The following is an 18,295-nucleotide window of genomic DNA, read 5'->3' on the forward strand; positions in this document are numbered from 1 at the left end:
CAGCTCCGCCCCCCCCCCCCACACACACACACACACACACATTGCCCATTCCTGGCAGTCCTCAGCAGGAGTCCTTAGCAGAAATTCTGGCTGGTTCATATAAAAGGGGTTCGCACCTCCACCTCCACCTCAGCCGCTACCACTGCTGTTGGCCTCTGCTGCTGCCTCCGCCAGTCACCTAAGGAACTCTAGCTTGGCTTCCGCTTCCTCTAGCTCCACCCCTTCCTGCTATGTCAGCAAGTCCAATGGGGCATGGAAGATCTTTAAATCCCATAACCCTTACAGTGCTCAAGCCATACCCTGAAATATTATTTTCTGTTTATTGTGTGCTATCCTTGTCACATTGTTATAAAATTCTGTTGACACCAGTTACTCCTAAAACTCCAATTAACCTATGTAATGAAATGTATTGTTAATGTATTTTTGCCAGGTAAGGGACATGAAAGATCTTGGATCCCAATGTAATGATAATGGAAATCTGAAGATCTTCCTTGCCCTTTGGCCCCTTGGTAGGCTTAAGTGAATCTGAGAACCCTGCCTGATTTGAAAATATACTCTGCCGCCTAATACGCTTAATGTGGTCATATGGAGCCTGTGGTGGGATTTAGAGTAATAGTCATAATGACATTTACAGAGTTTTAAGGTTGCCAAGTACAAAAGCTACCAGGTGATATACCATGACAGGTGTAGTGAGAGCTATCTAGATAAAGACACAGACACAGAGAGTACCACCATAATTTACTAGTGAAGGAACAAGGCAAAAAAACAAAAAACATACTAAATCCAATATTCTATAAAGTTATTTTATTTGATAAACACATATATACACATAAAACTGATGTGAGGAAGCATATAAAAGATTAATGAAAAAAAATCTAACATACAAAGAAGGGAGATGAAATAAATCCTTTTCTAGAGAACCAGACCTTCTTATAAAAAAGAGAAAGCTGTAACAAAGGATTTTAAATTCTGTAATGTCATAAAATCTTTGCTGCAGAAGTCTGATGTCATCTGGAGGAGAATTTTGTTTCTCTTTGGTGCTGGGGAAACAACAACTCAACATTCATTGTAGTCTCATTCGTTTCTCAGGGGGGCATTTAGTGCTAGTTGTCTGCTGGACATTTTTGGGGGTCTCTTTTTCCTCTGTTTTTATTGTTTCAGGTATAGGTTCTGGCTCCTTCTTGGTCTGATCCACTAATAACAAAAACACCATGTTATGAGGTAAAATTTTTTTTTAATTTCTTCTAAAAATATCAATCACAAATAATACAATTCTTTTGGGGGGGGGTGTGGGGGAGAGGTGACATTTTAAGGTCCATTTAAATTCCCAAAATACTGAGATCCTGCCCTCCTTTTTAGCACTTATGATCTAAAGCTAACTGTGACACAGTCAGAACAAAAAAATTCTTTCAATGTTCTTCTGAGACCAACTGTCCTTTAAAGACAAAAGATGTATCGTTTTTTTCTCTGACTTCAAGTTCTATTTTTTCACTCAGATCTTTCAATGAGTCCTATAGAGTTCAATGAAAAAATAGAACACTTTCAAAATGCATATATATGCATTATATTGTTACATATATAATGCATTACATATAAAATGCATTTTTATATACGTATTATGTGCTTGTGTGTGTGTACATACACATGTACAAATAAAAATCTCATACACAAAATATCCCATTAATTCACTTTGCAGGCACCAATACCTCTATCATGAAAGAACTGTTTGAAATGCTTCAGTGTCACTTTCTTTTTTTTTTTTTCAGTGTCACTTTCTTGACAATTTAGAAGGCCTTAGAGGTAGGAAACAATAAAATGCAGTAAGTCTAGGAAGACAAAGTAACTAGTTCACTCTATTCATATAGCCTACAGTCTGCCACTTCTACCATAAAAAAAATCTATTAATGAGTGAGGTAATTTTTGCCCTAAACAAGCTATTATTTTTATTTCCAACTTGCTAAGAATTTAAGATGTTCATACCTGGGACAGGCTTTTCTCCAGGCTTTTGCTGCAACAAGAGAAAGAGGAAACTTATTAATAATTCATTTACATTGCACTTTAAGATTTACCCAGACTTTTTTTTTTTTAAAGAAAGGGTTTCGGGTTTTTTTTTTTTTTTTTGGACCAGGAAGGAAATACCGAACAGAACCATAAAAGGAAAATACATACAAACACATATATGTGTGTATGCATACATACGTATGTATACAAAGAAAGAGAGACAGAGAGAAGGTGATCAGACCTCTTCTTTATTCAGGAAGTCCTTTCCAACCCTTCTTGATTCTAGTGCCTTCACTTTGTTCATTATTTCCCATTTACCCTGCATATATATTGTTTCTATCGATTTATTTGCCTGTTGTTCCTCCCGGCAGATTCTAAATTCCTTGAGGGCAGGGGCTATCTTTTGCCTCTTTTTGCATCCCCAGGGTTTAGCACAGTGCCTGATTCAGAACAGGCGCTTAATAAACTGACTGATTCTCACAACTATCCTAGGAGGTGCAGAGTACAAATATTATTATCCTTATTTGACAGATAAGTAAACAAAGCATCAAAGAGGCTAAATGAGCTAATCGCAGAGTAAGAAAGAGTCAAAGCAAGGATTTGAACACGGGTATCCTGGTCCCAGTCCAGTCTACTACACTCTATCTACTACACTGTGCTATTTTTTTCTTTTTCTTTTTGCTTTTATAAAGCTTTAAAAAATTATAACAAAAGCTAAATAAGCTACAACAGTCTCAATGATATCAATTCATGCAACACTGCTGGAATGCCTCATCCTAAAAAGCAAAAATTTCATCTTCCTCGAATACATTTTTCTTCATTTCCCATCCCTTCATATCTGACAAAAAATCTAAAGGTAAATTAGAGCAGAATTTTCAAATATTAAATTCACTGCACCAAAAATAATCCCAACCAACCTGAATATACCTAACAAAGGTCTCATTCTACTGACAACAGTCTTACTCAGAGCAGTAGAGGAAATAAAGTGGAAGGCAATAATGGAGACCAAGAAGGTTCTTAAGGTATTCCTGATCAGAAGTGATGAAGCAGATGAGAGTCTACTCTCATCTACAATCACCTGTGGACACACTCATTTAGTAAATATTTAGTAAGTACTATGTAGAATACATGATGCTAGATGATAAAGAAGGCACACAGATAAATAAGACACAGTCCCTGGGCCCAAAGATCTCGGTAGAAGACAAAATACACAGGTGAGCATAAAACAAATTAGGATATAATATATGCAGATGAAGATCATAAAGTATTATTTAATCAGATTAATTAGAAATAAAAATGTATATATGTGTGTATGACAGAGAGACAGATAGCTAGCAGTTTAGGGGTGGAGCTTAGGGAAAACATCAAGAAGGTAGTGGACCTTGGATAACGGATTAAAGCGTTTGAGTTTTGTTTGGTAAGCATAAGGAAGCCACTGAAATTGTTTGGGTTGTGAAATAACTTGATTACACTTGTGCACTGGTAAAAATCAATCTAATAGCTGTATGAAGGATAGGTTGGGTAAGAGGGGCATGGGAGGAGTGAAAGACAAGAGGTCAGTATAATAGTCTGATAAAGAATTACTTAGGGGGTGGCCAGGTAGCACAGCGAGTAAGAGCACCGGCCCCAGTGTCGGCATAACCTGGGGATCGAATCCGGGCTCAGATACTCAGCACCACACCCAGAAATAACTGCTGTGTAACCTTGAGCAAGTTACTTAACCCCAATTGCTTTAAAAAAACAAAAAAGAATTACTTAGGGTCTAAACTAAATAGTGAGAGTGGAAAGGAGGGAACAGATATAAGAGGCAGTAGAAAGGCTACATTATTTTATAAAATTCAGATATTTCCATTGACATATGAACACCAACCTACTTATCTCACACTATTTGCCCCCAAGTTCTCTAGACTCCAGGCAAACTGGATTATTCCTAGATCCTTGAACATGACTCATGCTTTCCCAAATCTGCTCATGCAGTTCCCTATCTCCATCTACCAAATAAAAGTTCCAAGTCTTTAGCTTGGCATTCAAGGCCCTCCATAATTTAATTTCATCTTTTCTTTTCAGACTTACCTCATACTACTTCCAATCAAACTGTACTACTCATTACTCCCTTAATTTGTCCTGCCCTCTTGTTTTGTGTTCTATCTCCCTCCCCTTTGCTACCCCTTTCTAGCTCCAATTCTTCTAGTGCCTGTGATGCACCTCCCATCTCTCTTGGTTGCAAATATTCCCTTTTTGATGCTACCTTCTCCTTAGTCTTCCCTGATCCTACCCCAGGTAAAGTAAGCTTTCCCTCACTAGATCTCATAGAATTCTGCAACTCACATGTGTACTCATTTTCTAAGTAGTTTTAAATAAGGGTAGAAATTATGTCTCATTCATCTTTGCATTATTAAATCATAGCAAGGTGCCTTGCACATAGTAGGTACTTAATGTTTCTTGAATCGAACTGTTGAGAAGCTAGAATGGTTCTCAGGTATACCACTCCAACCTGGAGCAGCTCTTGAGGAGAGCTCTCTACAACTCTCAAAGCTGCAGCAGAAAATGAAGAGCTAGGAGGCTTCTGATAACTGTATTCCTGAAGACACAGAGTATAAAAACAAAGGTGAAGAAAAGTTCTGGGCCAACCATATCTTCTCATCTCTCATGAAAAGCTGTCTCTGCCTTCCTGTCACTGGGCTGGTGAACGAACACATGAAGTCTCTGTAAACCTTTCTTGACCTCTCTTCCTCACACACACATGTTAGTGCCATACATCGTCCCTTACCCAATAGTGCCCTTACCCAATTACATGGTATTAGATTTGTATATACTTATCTAGTACATTTGCTCCACACTGTTAGACTGTAAGCTCTCTGAAGGCGGAGACTCTGTATCTCTGTACAATGTATAGGATTCATAAATGTTTTTGGGTGGAACACAGAATTCTTATTAATTCCGTTATTCCTCTTTAAGGAATATATATCTATACTATATATCCATCTCCAAAAGTGAGGAACCTGTGGCCCTCTAGGTCCCCCAAGTGCAGCCCTTTGAATCCAAACTTCACAGAACAAATCCCCTCAATAAAAGGATTTGTTCTGTTAAACTTAAGACTCAGTCAAAAAGCCACATCCAAGGATCTACAAGGCCACAGGGGACCCACCCCAGAGTCCTATACCCTTACTCCTCTCTCTGTCGACTCTGTTGCTTTAACAACCTACTCACCTTTCCTAATACACAATCATCCATTTCCTGACTCCTCCTATTTTCCTATAAATAACCTATGCCTGGAATGCTCTCTTCCAAAATTTCCATGAGAATATGAAATGCCATTTCCTCCATAAAACTTTCAATCTTCCCATCAACTCAGGATCCCTTTTGTGGATCCATTATATATATTGTTTTCAGTTCTTTCTTCTAAACAAATCCTGTGAAACAAAAATATATTTTTAAAAATAAGCTCACCAATCAAACACAATGGATGCTTAGGTCTTGCAGATTTCATATTTAAAGCTATCAGTACAAGTTATACCTGAACAAATTTGGGTGGAAATTTCTGTCGTAGATCTAGGAGTAAAGCATCTACACGCTGCCTCTGAAAAATAGAACTTGGTTCTTCTTTTCTCTTGGCTTTAGGTTTGGCTTTATCTGTAACATAAAAAGGCCAAGATACATCATCATAATCAAAAAGAAAACAGTACCTTGCATTCATCATGTATCAACTAAATACCATTTTGTGGCTGCTCAATCTAATGCCAAACAAAGTTCTAAGCTTTCTTCTTAAAATAAAGAATTCTAATAGCAATAGTATTTGAATCAGTCTATATGGAAAGGCAGAAATAGATGTCAATTATCTGTAACACAATTCAAAAGCTTAGTGAAGTAACTGCTAATGTGCAAAGTAAGTGTGAAGTGCTCAATGATACCAACTATAACCTACTGAAAAAGATGGACCTGGATGATGGGACAAAAAGGATTATTTGGGGATGGAGAGTAGGAAACTATCAAAGAATGGTCTTTCCTTCCCTCTATTGTTCATCTTTCACCTTAAACTCTCTTTTGATTTTCCTCTTCAGTCCTGCCCTATCCCCCACCCAAACTCTTCATCATTTCTTTCTCTCCTTAATTGGCCATAACATGAAATTGAATTTTTTTTTCTTGAATTTATAACAGTTTTATATTCCTTTCTCCTAATTTAAGAGCAAGTAGGCTCATTTTTTTTAAATCTCTGCTAACAAGAACAAAAGCACTCATGATAATTTTGAGTCCATTTTCACACACACACACACACACACACACACACACACACACACACACACACACACACACACTTTTCTGTGGATGAATCCAAAAGTGAAAAGTGTCCTTAATATGGTTTATACCATCAGGGAATTGAGAGGATTAGGACAGCAAGTGGTTAATTGTGAGAACTGAGTGAACCACATCTGATTCCACCTTGTGAATCAATTCTGGAGGTAGCTTGGTTCCATTTCTATTCAATTATGGGCCTAGTTCAAATTTTGTCTTGTGAGTAAAGTTTATTCAATTTGGGAACTGGAAGAAAAACTTATTGGATTATTTACCCTATCCCTGCATGGCTGGGAAACTGGACCAGCTCTTCCTGCTGCCTGGAAACCCTTAAACAATGGCCTACGTTATGCTAACCAGAAACCCAGTCAAATCCAAAGACTGATGCAAGGAGTTTTTGCACTTTATCTCAAGTAACCCATTTGTCTCATCTGAAAACTGGCTCTATGACAATCTTTCAGCTATAGTTTCCATGTTCCGTTGCCTATTTACAGACATTTGGGAGGAATGAGACACCTGAATTCAGGGAATTGTATCAATTCGCTCTCCCTCTCCTAACTTGGAAAGTACCTAATCTACCCTCCAATTAGAAATAAGATTATCAAATGTTGTATGGTTTCCTTGTAATTAACTGGCCTTATTTAATTGTTTATAAAAGTCTGTGAGTAAGAGTGCTGGCCCCAGTGTTGAGAGACCTGGGATCAGTTCCGGCCTCAGATACTCGGCACCCACACAAAAATAACTGGCCGTGTAACCTTAAGCAAGTTACTTAACCCCGACTGATTTAAAAAAAAAAAGTCTGTCTCCTCCTGTATTCAGAGTCCAGCCCTAAGCTGAAGAAGTCTGGTCCCAGTTTGTTGGGCAACTGGCAAGCACTGTTTAATAAATTGATATTCTCAGAAGATCAAAGTTTTGTTTTCTAAGTCATTTCATCTTTCACCCACCACATATTTTCTGGGCTGAAAAAGGAAATGTCAGATAGAAATTATGTTCCTGGGTAGATCCCCTATTTGTCTCGTGTGTGTATCTGTCTCTGTGTGTATGCTTTTCTCTTGACTCCTTGAGAGCTGATCTCCCCCCACTTTGCCTTTCATTCCCAGCCTTTGAACCGAATAAGCACAAGCTCAAGTCTCCAGAAGGTCTAAGATTTCATTTCACAAAGTGAATCAAACTACATTTGAAATGATAGAAACCACTATTCCCATGGATTAGTTACAATAACTTTTTTTAATTCTGTAAACACTTCTCCATAATGTGGAAAGACATATTAGAAAGTATTCTTTATTCTCCATTATTCTCAAAGACACAGCATTTGCACAAACTCTCCTTAAAAAGCTTTGCTCTTACCTTGTTCTTCTTGATCTTTGAAGTGCCACCAGTATCCTTTGGAAGGGTGGTAACGACAATATGACATAGCTTCATCAAAAGCTGACTGAATTCCATGCACAGCTGTGAGCTTGCAAAAGAAATTTTGAGTTTTTAACTGGGTGAAAAATTTCAAGAATAAATAACCAAAAATAATGCTTTTCTTGTGAGTACAATATTTTCTGTGGTTCACAGAAACAACAAAACTATCTGGCTATGTTTTTAGTATACAAGTTTAGAAATAACTCTGAACACAGCTATCCTTGCTCAACATGGACTTCGGATTTCAAAAGCAAATATTCTTAGACAACTCTGTCGGAGAGGGAAAATCCTCATTTAACACTTAAAAAATGTTCAACTTATTGGTTCCCTTTCCTGACCATTCATACCACCCCCCACCCCAAACCCTTACAAAAAGACACTTACCACTCTGGAGTTTATGACAGATCCCAAGTCAGGTGCCTGATAAATTACTCCAGCGATGATATAATAATCAGCTAATGGAATGACTGAAACAAATTTTTTTTTTGCAATTTTAGTAAATATGTAACATTAGAAATAAATACAAACACTTCAGTGTTAATCAATCGAGACAAAGAAAATTTTAGAAGAGTTAAAATAGTTTGTTTGATAGAAATGAAATGTGGGGAGTTGCCCAAGTCAATAACATAGATGGAAATTAAGAATCAAATGCCCAGACTAGCATCCCTTAGAGGAGCTAGAATGTACTTTTTAAACAATCTTATTTAACATTTAATTTTTTCCCAATTACATGTAAAAACAATTTTAACTTTTTTTTTTTTTCTGAATTTTGACTTCCAAATACTCTCTCTTTTTTTCCTCCTACCCACCACTGGGAAGGCAAGCAATTTGACATAGGTTATACATGTGGAGTCATGCAAAAGACATTTCCATGTAAATCATTCTGTGAAAGAAAACAGATTAAAAAAAAGACAAGAAAGATAAAGAAAAAGTTATCACTGATCTGCATTCAGGCTCACCAGTTCTTTCTCTAGAGATGGGAACCTTTCATCATAAGTCCTATGGAACTGTCTTGGATTATTGTATTGCTGAGAATAGTTAAGTGATTCATGGCAGATCATCATAAAATATTGCTGTTACTATGTATAATACTCTCCTGGTTCTGCTCATTTCATTTTGCATCAGTTCATATTAGTCTTTCCATGTTTTTCTGAGAGCATCTGATCTCATTATTCCTTAAAGCACAATAGTATTCCATCACGTATATGCAAAGTAAAGTAAGAAGAACCAGAAAAACAATGTACACAATCACTTCAAAAATGAAAATGAAGAGAATAACAAGACAACCAAAACTGAATGCTGTGAAATTATAACCACCAAGCCTAATCCCAAAGGCAAAATATAAGAAATTGCCAGCCTTGCATCTTTGCAGAAGTACAGGATTAGGAGTGTGGACCAGAGGCGGCAAAATTCCTGAATGCCATCCAAACAAGTTTAAAATGTCATTATGAAATGTTTAACAAAATGAAAAAAATGCATCCTACAGAATATTAATGTGAGGTTTTCTAAGTCAATATGTTACTTGCAAAGATCTAACACCACTGGTATAGACCACTGCATATGATGGCAGACTTGGTTGTGTAGTTTTGCTGAACTGTTTTAACTCCCTCTTTTTAAGTCTTTGTTATAATCAGTAGTTTTCTGGGAGGGAAATACTAAGAATGTATATAATATAACAACAAAATAAATCAACAAAAATTAATTTTTACAAAATTACAATGAGGAGTAAACGCAAATATAAAATCTAATCAAGTATATTCAGAGTGGCTGGGACATCAAATTCCCATGTTTATGTTAATAATGAAAGGGCCTGCAAAAGCTACCATTAAAACACGGAAGATGACATTTTCAAAACCAATCAACACTAAAATCATGTTGAACCATTCCAGGGAGAATAATTAATACCTTACAGGCAATATTAGGATTTTTTCCTAATATTTGGCAGATATGGTAGTTCTCAATATCACAAACTAACTATTTAGGTTTATTAGAGCTTGTTCTTAAACTGAGAACACAAAATCTGACATTAATTTTTGAATTTTTTTTAATCAACTAAACCAATACTACAAAATAACATCCCTCACTATAAGAAATATATATTTCACACAACATAAACACCAAGTGAATTTGTGAGCAAATACTTTTTCCTTGCAGTCAGTATTTTGCCACTAGAGGGCAACCTCTCTTCTTGCTGAAAAAAGCACATGTATGGGATAGGAAAATAAAAAATATTACTGATAGAACTTCCCAGGAATCTAAGAGTGATTACAATTTTTTAAAAAAGAACCTATAAGTTAGAAGATAAGGAACTCATGGGTCTTTGAAAAGAAAAAATTGCCTGAAGTATACATAACTTACCTTGTGTAGAGGATTGCCGCTGTTGTTTCCGAATGATAAAAAGAATGGGCTCTTGAGCATGCAAAAGGATATACTCTACTCCAACCATCTGACTGAAAAACAAAACACTGGTAATCAAGTAATCTATAAAAGCTGTTTCAAAATTAATTTAATAAGGTTATCAGTGTACTGTAGAGTACAGTAACTTTAATGGTAGGACATTATTTCTGAGCTATGAAAGGCTAACATAAAGGAAACCACTTCTGTGACTTGGTTGACCAGCAGTTAAAACTAGGGTTGGAGTCCTAGCTGATATCTCCTGATGAAATCATCCTAAGACTTTTTTTTTTTTTGCTTTTTTGGAGGGCAATTGGGGTTAAGTGACTTGCCCAAAGTCATAGGGCTAATAAGTGTGTCAAGTGCCTGAGGCTGGATTTGTACTCAGATCCTCCTGACTCCAGGGCTGGTGCTCTATTCACTGCACCACCTAGCTGCCCCCATTCTAAGACTTCAAAATGAAAAAAAGTTTCTGCTATGGAAATTCGTTTTCACCTTAATGAAGTTTATGTAGAAAACAGTGTCAATCAAAAAGGCATAGCAAAATGATGTGCAAAAGTTTTAGGCAGAAAAGTAATGCATTAGAGATGCTGTAAGCAGTGCAACATCAACAAATACAAACTAAGGATCCTACATTTTATTCACTTGGAAATGAAAAGTTCGTCCAAAGACCACAACAAATGTTTGATTATGATGGATTATGTTGAAAATTACTAGTAAGTTGTTTACTTACAAGTTATAATTGTTTACCTTATAAAATATATTTTAAAAAAATACCAAAATAAATGTACTTTTTGAACAGCTCTCCTATTTACCTGCCAAATGAAAGAAACAACACATTATTATGTTATATCTTTTAAGACTTGGGAAAATTTTATGGACCAATAACAAAATGATAAGCTCCCTGGCAGATTTTATTTCTATCTCCACCTCCTGACATATAGTAAACCATTTATAAATGTTTACTGATTGACTAATGAAAGGAAGCATGGCATAGCAGATAAAGGTTCTAAGTGATTTACTTTTACCTTTTTATATATTACCTTTCAGTGGTCCTGGCAACTAAGACTATAAGGTGCAGAGCTGGTAACCAATCTGTGCTGGTAAAGGGGGTTTCTTACACCAATGAAATCACAGGTTTAACTTCCCATCCTAATCCTATCCCACTGCCCAAAAAAGAAATCTAAAAAAACTTGCTTGTCTCTTTTTTCTATAGGTTAAAATGAAATCTTGTCTTGTATATTAAGTACTTGGACGAGCATACTTAAGACCTCAAACTAGCAAAGATACAACTGGTGTAAACTATATTCATTCCATTGTTAAAACACTTCCCTGTATCAAATTAACCAAACCTGTTCCGTGCCAGAATATAGGCTTTAGAGCTGGACCTTAGAGATATAGTCCAATCACCTCAATTTATAAGTAAGGATAGGAAGTAACTCATTTAATTGATGGCAACAAATTCATTTTATAGGCATACCCCCACATAATGAAGCCCCAAAACAACACACCATCCCAGTTTCCCAAGAGTTAATGCTCCCCTCCCAAAGTTCCAGCCTTGGCCTAGGGGAGAGTGGTGAGCAGCCAATCAGAAAACAGTGGGTAGGAAGGCCAGGAAGAGCTTCATTATTCACTCCAATGAGAGAAGAGTTTCCAGGCAGATACAGACTCTTATCTCCATTCCTATTCTAGGTTTTACCGTCCAAGCTTTGGCCGCCTAGCCCTGAATGTACCATTTCTAGTACTGTTTGCTTGGAACTAACTACATCCTATATTGTTTTCTTTTAAAGTTATGTTTTCATGAAATCAAACTGTCATACCAGTTAAGACACATCTCTAAAGGGGAATATACTGGGAATTCTTTTATGGTGATTTATCTGTGTAAGAGGTCAGACTCATATTCCTCCTGACTCTGTTTTGTAATTCATGAGCTACAGCTATGACGTAGCAGATCTGAGCAGTCCTACTGGTCGGCAACAATGCTGGGTTCTTACAACAACTTACTTCAGATGCTCCAGTGTGAGCCTCTGCATTTTCACCACTTCGTTATTACACGTCCTATCATAAAAAGGGTTACTTCGTTCAGAGAAATAATCCAAGACACTACCACTGTTCAATATAGGGATCCAGGAACTGTCGACCCATGAAATTCCCAACAGGTTGTCTAAGGAAGAAAAACAGAGAAAAGGACAATAAGAGAAAAGGAAGTAAACATGTTTAACAATAGCAAATTATGTATAACAATCAGCCTTCTCTCCTCTTCCCATCAAGTCATACAGAATAGAACAATTTAAAAAAGGATATGGTGTGTTGTTTTTTTTTTTTTAAATAACTTTTTACTGATGTCCTTTTAAAGATCATCATTTCTCCCAAGCAGGCCTCCTCTTCAAGGGAGCCATCCCATATAAAAAATAACATTTTTTAAAGACAGAAAAAGAAGAGGAAAAAATCAGCACAGCTGACCAATACAGTGAAAAGTCTAAGTATATGTATATTATTTATCACCTGTGGACCTTCCACCTCCACAAATTATTTGGCTAGGAGCATCCTCTCATAACATTTATTTTGAGCCATACTTGTTCTTTATAATTTTACAAAATTCATTCTTGATATGTGTGTATGTTCATTCTTTCCACTTATATTGCTGTAATCATCATGCACGCTTTTTCCTTAGCTTTGTGCACTTCACTCAGCATCAGGCAGGTCACACAGAGCTTTCCATGCTTCTCTGTATTTATCACATCCATCATGTCTTACAGCACAGTAATATCTCACTATATTCATGTACTGCTATTTGGCTATTCCTGAATTGACAGGCACATACTTTGTTTCCAAATCTTTAATATCACAAAAAGGACTGCTACAAAAATTTTGGTGTATACAGGAACTTTTCTTCTTATAAATGGCTTCCTTGGAGTAGAAGCCCAGTAATAGAATCTCTGGGTAAAAGGGCATGTACAGTTTAGTCATTTTATTTCAATAATTCAATCAATCAATAAACATTAACACCTATTATTTGCCAGGCACTGTGCTAACCCCAGGGGTTACAAAAAGAAGTAAAATACAGTCCCTCTCCTTAAGGAGTTTACTAATGAAGGAAACAACATAAAAACATATACAAAGCAAGCTATATACAGGATAAACAGGAAAAAATTAACAAAGGGAAGGTACTGGAATTAAGAGGGGTTGGGAAAGGCTTCCTGTAAAAGGGGGGATTTTAGTTGGGACTTAAAGGAAGCCAGGGAGGTTAGAAGTCAGAGCAGGGAGATTGTTCTAGGCGTAATTTCAAATTGCTTTCCAAAATAATTATACCAATTCACAGCTCCACCAAAAATGCATCAGTGTGCTTAGCTTGTCACAACCCCTTCAACATTGACTATTGTCATTTTTTGTCATCTCTGCCACTTTGTAAGGATATAAGGTGAAGTGTCAGAGTTTTTATTTGCACTTTTCTTGCTAGTGATCTGGCACATTCTTTCCTGAACTGACAGGCATTTTGCAATTCCTTTGAGAACTGTTTTTTTTTATACCCTTTATTAATTTATCTACTGAGGAATTGCTACTGGTTTTATATATATTTCTAATTGTTTATATAGCTTGAATATCAAACCCTTTTCAAAGAAATCCAATGGAAAGGTTTCCCCCCCCCCCGCCTCATTCAACTATTTACCTTTTTTACTGTCTGTGCATTTAACTTTCCAGTTTCATGTAATCAAAGTTATCTATTTTATCTTATCTTTCATTTAGTTAAGAAAATATCTCCTACTCATAGCTATGAGGTGTATATTCTGCTTCTATTCTAATTTTTATAGTATGATCACTTAATATTAAAACCACAATAAGAAAATATGAAAATATATAACTATTCGCATTTTTTATCATCTCTTTCATCATGCTGGGGTTTTACCCTATATTAAATTAGAATCTGCTTTCCTAATCTGGTACTGCCCTATAAGACAAAACCATAGTCCTCTCTCTTCTACATGATGGCCCTTCTTTTCACCAAGCTAAACAGTTTCACTTTCTTCAGGGATCTTTTGATCCTTGCATGGCACAGTCTGCAGCCTCCTTTCTTTCCCTTCATCCTCATTACCATCCTCTGGACTCGCTCCAGTTTGTCAATATCCCTCCTAACAATGTGATGCCCATAACTGAACTCAAGCTTAAGCTGAAAAGGGTAAAAACAGAACTATCACCTCTCTTACTGTGAACACTATTGTCTCTATGCAACCCAATATGGGCTTCTTTTGGTTGTCATATACCACATTTGCTGACTTACATAAAGCTTGCATTTTATTAAATACTCATGTTTTTCTCACCTGAACAGTCATCTTGCCATACCATCCCTGTCTTGTACACTTAACATGATTTTTAAAATCCAACTTTAAATTTATCCCTATTAAATTTCATTAAATGAGATTTAGGTCATTTTTCAAATCAATCAATATTAGCTAATCCTTTCAGCTTCATACCATCTGCAAATTTAATGCCGTCTATGCTTTCATCCAAGGCACAAATAAGAATGTGGAAAAGAACTGGGTCAAACTCACATCCCTGGGGTACTCCACTACAGAGTTTTGTCCAATCTGTCTGCAAATAATGCAAATAAACAGCAACAAACATATTAACCCCTCCACTACCATTCTGTTGTGTTCCTTTAAAAGCTGAAAATTTACCTTGCTCCTAAATTCCTGGACTGACTCCTAGAATTAAAGCAAATTTCTAGAGCTCTGCTCTAGATGAAAGAAAAAGATGATCATTTCTTATCTTCTATACATCTGGAGTTTGTTTGGATCTCCCAGTTTTAAAAGGAGGCTGGGGGAACAGAGCCAAGATGGCAGCATAGAAGCATGAAAACTCCGTGTGCTCCCTCCATAAACACCTAAATACCTATAAAAAATGACTCTATAAACAAACTTTAGGGCTACAGAACCCACGAAGTGACAGAGAGAAACAAATCTCCTGCTGAAAGCAGCATGGCAAGCAGACAGGAAGGGTCCATTGCAGTGTGCTGGGAGCAGTGCCCACCCACGAGTGAGCCCTTGGTTTTAGCCTCAGGGCAGCCCTCAACCAGTCAGGGCTGGAGGGACTTTGGGAGAGTGAATCACTAGCAGCTGTGACGATTTCCAGAATTATCAACCTATAAATGCCAAAGACAAACTGAGAGGTCAGTGCAGACTTTGGGAACAGGGGTTCCAGGAGTGTGATCTGGCCTCTTCCCCCAGAGAAAGAAGCAGCTGAGGTGCTGCAGCTGCCGCAGCATGGCTGCTTCAGAGCTCTTGGTCTGCAGATTGTAGGGGGACCAAGCAACCCATCTGAGGGGTAATTGCTCTTGTTTTAACTTGCTTGGATCTGGATCTCTGTCTAGGGTGGAGGTCCTGGGGTGTGTAACCAGGTGCCAGAGCCGGAGGAGACTTCTAAGAGGGCACCCAACTAATAACTCCGGCAGCTGCGAAAACACCAGCAAGGAACAGCAAATGGGCCAGTGTCATTGGATCATGTAGTATATGGGGGGATAATAAGGTAAAGTTAGGAGGGGCAAGACTTGTCCTTCAGGAGGGTCAATGTGACAGCTAAATTGAAGCTGGATGGAATGAAGACTTGAGGAAAGTAGACCCATCAGTAGGCTATTGCAATAGTTCAGGCATGAGATGATGAGGGCTTACACTAGGGTAGTGACAGTGTGAAAAGAGAGAAGGGAGAGATAAATGAAGGTAGAAATGGCAGGATCTGAAAAATGATTGAATATGGAATGAGAGAGTGAGGAGTTGAACATAACACCTACATTGTGAGGGTGGGTAACTGCGAAGATGGCAGATAAGATTTGTTCTATGTGGCCCAAGATGACAAAACCATGAGCAAAGGACAGAAGTTCCAAAAGGGCAAATTTAGGCTTGAGGTAAGGAAAAATGAATTAAAAATTAGAGCTGTCCAAAATAACAATGAATAGCCTTGGGAAATAGTGTCTTCCCTCTCAGAAGTATTCAAGTACAGACCGACGACTTGTTCAACATGTTATTATAGGTATTTCTTCTGATTATGGATGGGATTAAATTGCCTCTGAAAGCAACTCAACTCAAAAGTGTGTGGATGCATCATCCTATTATCTCAATAGTTAAAATATTTCTTTTTGGTAAAAAGTGGACATGGACCCTTCAAACTTGCTTAGGTAAGAAGATCAGAAAAAAATTGCTGATTATGAGAATACTATAATTTAACAAATAGCTGACAATTATATAGCATTTTAAAGTTTGCAAAGAGGTTTACACAAATTATCTCATCTGATTTTCACAACAACCTTGGGATGTTGGTAATACAGGTAAATAATATTTGCATTCCCCTTTATAAGGGAATAAAAATCAGTCACAGCTGGTACAGGTTAAAAGCAAGAGTTGAAAACAGGTCTTCCTGATAGCACATCCAGTGTTCTAAGGACTTTATCACCCAGCCTCTCCTAAAATTCTACAGTTCTAGACCTCGGCAGGAGCAGAGAAAATGGTGATAAATAAACAGATACAGATCCTACTTGTTCCACAAACACAGAATACACCCCTAAGTAGTTAACAATCTTGCCAATATATACCCCTTTGGTAACAAGGAAGGTGAGAATGGAGAGAATAACATACATCATAGTCACTTGAAAAATATTTCAAAGCACATACCTCATTTCTGGTGGGTCTGAATTATGCATAATGTGTATAAACAGAGTACAGAACATTGCCAATGATAATCTGCCCATGATACCTGGATATCATCCAGGATATAGAAGACAGGAGAATGAAGTGGCCTAGTAATGTAGAAGGAAATGATAACAGAGGGATAACCAGAGTGCTGAACCAGCACTCACATAATTTTAAAAGATCCAGAGGAAAGCCTGTAGGACACTGGGTACCCCTCCTCCCAGACTCCTTTTATGAGAGGACATGGATAAGGGTCCCAGATGATAAAAGAGTGAACTATCTCTGACGTGGAGTTGAGAAGCACCATAAATATTCAATCTACAACAGAGAAAGAAAGCCATCCTCATGAGCACCTGCTGAAGTCAGATCAAGAAAAGCGGCAGGGGTCGTCATAATTCCCGAAATGATACTACCTCCCTGGTCTAAATAAATCCCTTTCCCAACCATCCTCAAAAGGCTATTTCTTGATCCCTAACAAGTTGTCTCTTAGCAATACATCATCTTGTCGGCACGCAGTTCTTCGCATGTTGTCGCCCCCATTAAACTGTGAGCTCCTTGGGGGCAGAGGCTGTTTGCTGCCTCTCTTTGGGCACAGTGCCAGGCACATTCACTGTTGTTTGGTCGTTTTAAGCCGTGTCCGATACCCCGTGACCCATTCTCGGATTTTCTTGGCAAAGATACTGGAGTGGTTAGCTATTTCTTTCTCCAGCTCAACTTACAGATGGGAAAACTGAGGGTTAGGTGACGGAAGGAGGTCACACAGCTAAGTGTGTCTGAGGCAGTATTTGAACTTGGGTCCCAGCTGCTCCCCCAGGCACACAGGAGGCCCCGGATCAATGCTTGCTGACCCGCCTAGCTGAGGGGCGAGAAGGGACAGGGGGGTACCCACTGGACAATGCCGCAGGTCAACACCTCAGTTTCCCCTCTGGCTCTAGTCCCCCAGAGGCTCCCGACAGTTCCCGAGCCGCTTAGGGGGACGGGAGGCGAGCCCCGCCTTTCCTGTAACCAAAAAGGTCCCCTACACAATACAAATGCGAGAAAAGAAAGCAGATGAGAGGGGTAAAAATGAAAAACCCAACTGAAACCACAGAGACGACCAACGCAAAAAATCTACGATTACCTCGAATATCTACCGTCGCCATAGCGCCGGGCTCTCCGCGGCCTCCTCCCACTTCCGGCGCGGAATAAAACGTCAGAGGAAAAAAATCAACCACGGCGCTCCGCGCCGGAAGAGGCCGGAGGGGGCGCGGAGGGGGCGGGGCCAGGCCAGAGAGGAAAGGGAGGAAGGGGGAAGGGAGAAGTTGGAGAGGCGGGGCCGTGAGAAGGAGGGGAGAAGAAGAGAAGAAGGAGAAAGGGAAAGGAAAGAAGCGGGGAAAGCGAGAGACCCGGAGACAGGGAAAAATAAAAGGCCGATGGGAACGGGGGAGGCTGGCCAGAGAGGAAGGGGAGGAGGGAGGGAAAGAGGCTGGGAAGGAGAAAAGGCCATATGTGGGGGAAGGAGGGGGAGGCGGCTGGCCAGA

The 18,295-nt window shown here is 38.4% G+C and overlaps 1 protein-coding gene across 2 annotated transcripts; it reads right to left on the reverse strand.

Moving 5' to 3' along the window:
• Window positions 1-787: 787 nt before the first annotated feature.
• MED6 (mediator complex subunit 6) lies at window positions 788-18,020 on the reverse strand. Of its 2 annotated transcripts, XM_069092075.1 has the most exons (8): window positions 17,896-18,020; window positions 12,100-12,259; window positions 10,060-10,151; window positions 8,086-8,168; window positions 7,642-7,750; window positions 5,519-5,634; window positions 1,981-2,008; window positions 788-1,194 (listed from the first exon to the last, which is right to left on the reverse strand). In XM_069092075.1, the coding sequence occupies exons 1-8, from the start codon at window positions 17,915-17,917 to the stop codon at window positions 1,064-1,066; spliced, it is 741 nt and encodes a 246-aa protein (XP_068948176.1). In that variant the 5' UTR covers window positions 17,918-18,020; the 3' UTR covers window positions 788-1,063. The 2 variants fall into 2 exon arrangements, with proteins under 2 accessions (XP_068948176.1, XP_068948177.1); XM_069092076.1 differs by lacking the exons at window positions 788-1,194; window positions 1,981-2,008 and adding an exon at window positions 5,376-5,414.
• Between the last annotated feature and the right edge of the window lie 275 nt (window positions 18,021-18,295).

This window comes from Petaurus breviceps, unplaced genomic scaffold (genome assembly GCF_028583685.1).
Source record: "Petaurus breviceps papuanus isolate PSGF00001 unplaced genomic scaffold, PetGlider_PUasm1.0 189, whole genome shotgun sequence".
NCBI lineage: Eukaryota > Metazoa > Chordata > Mammalia > Diprotodontia > Petauridae > Petaurus > Petaurus breviceps.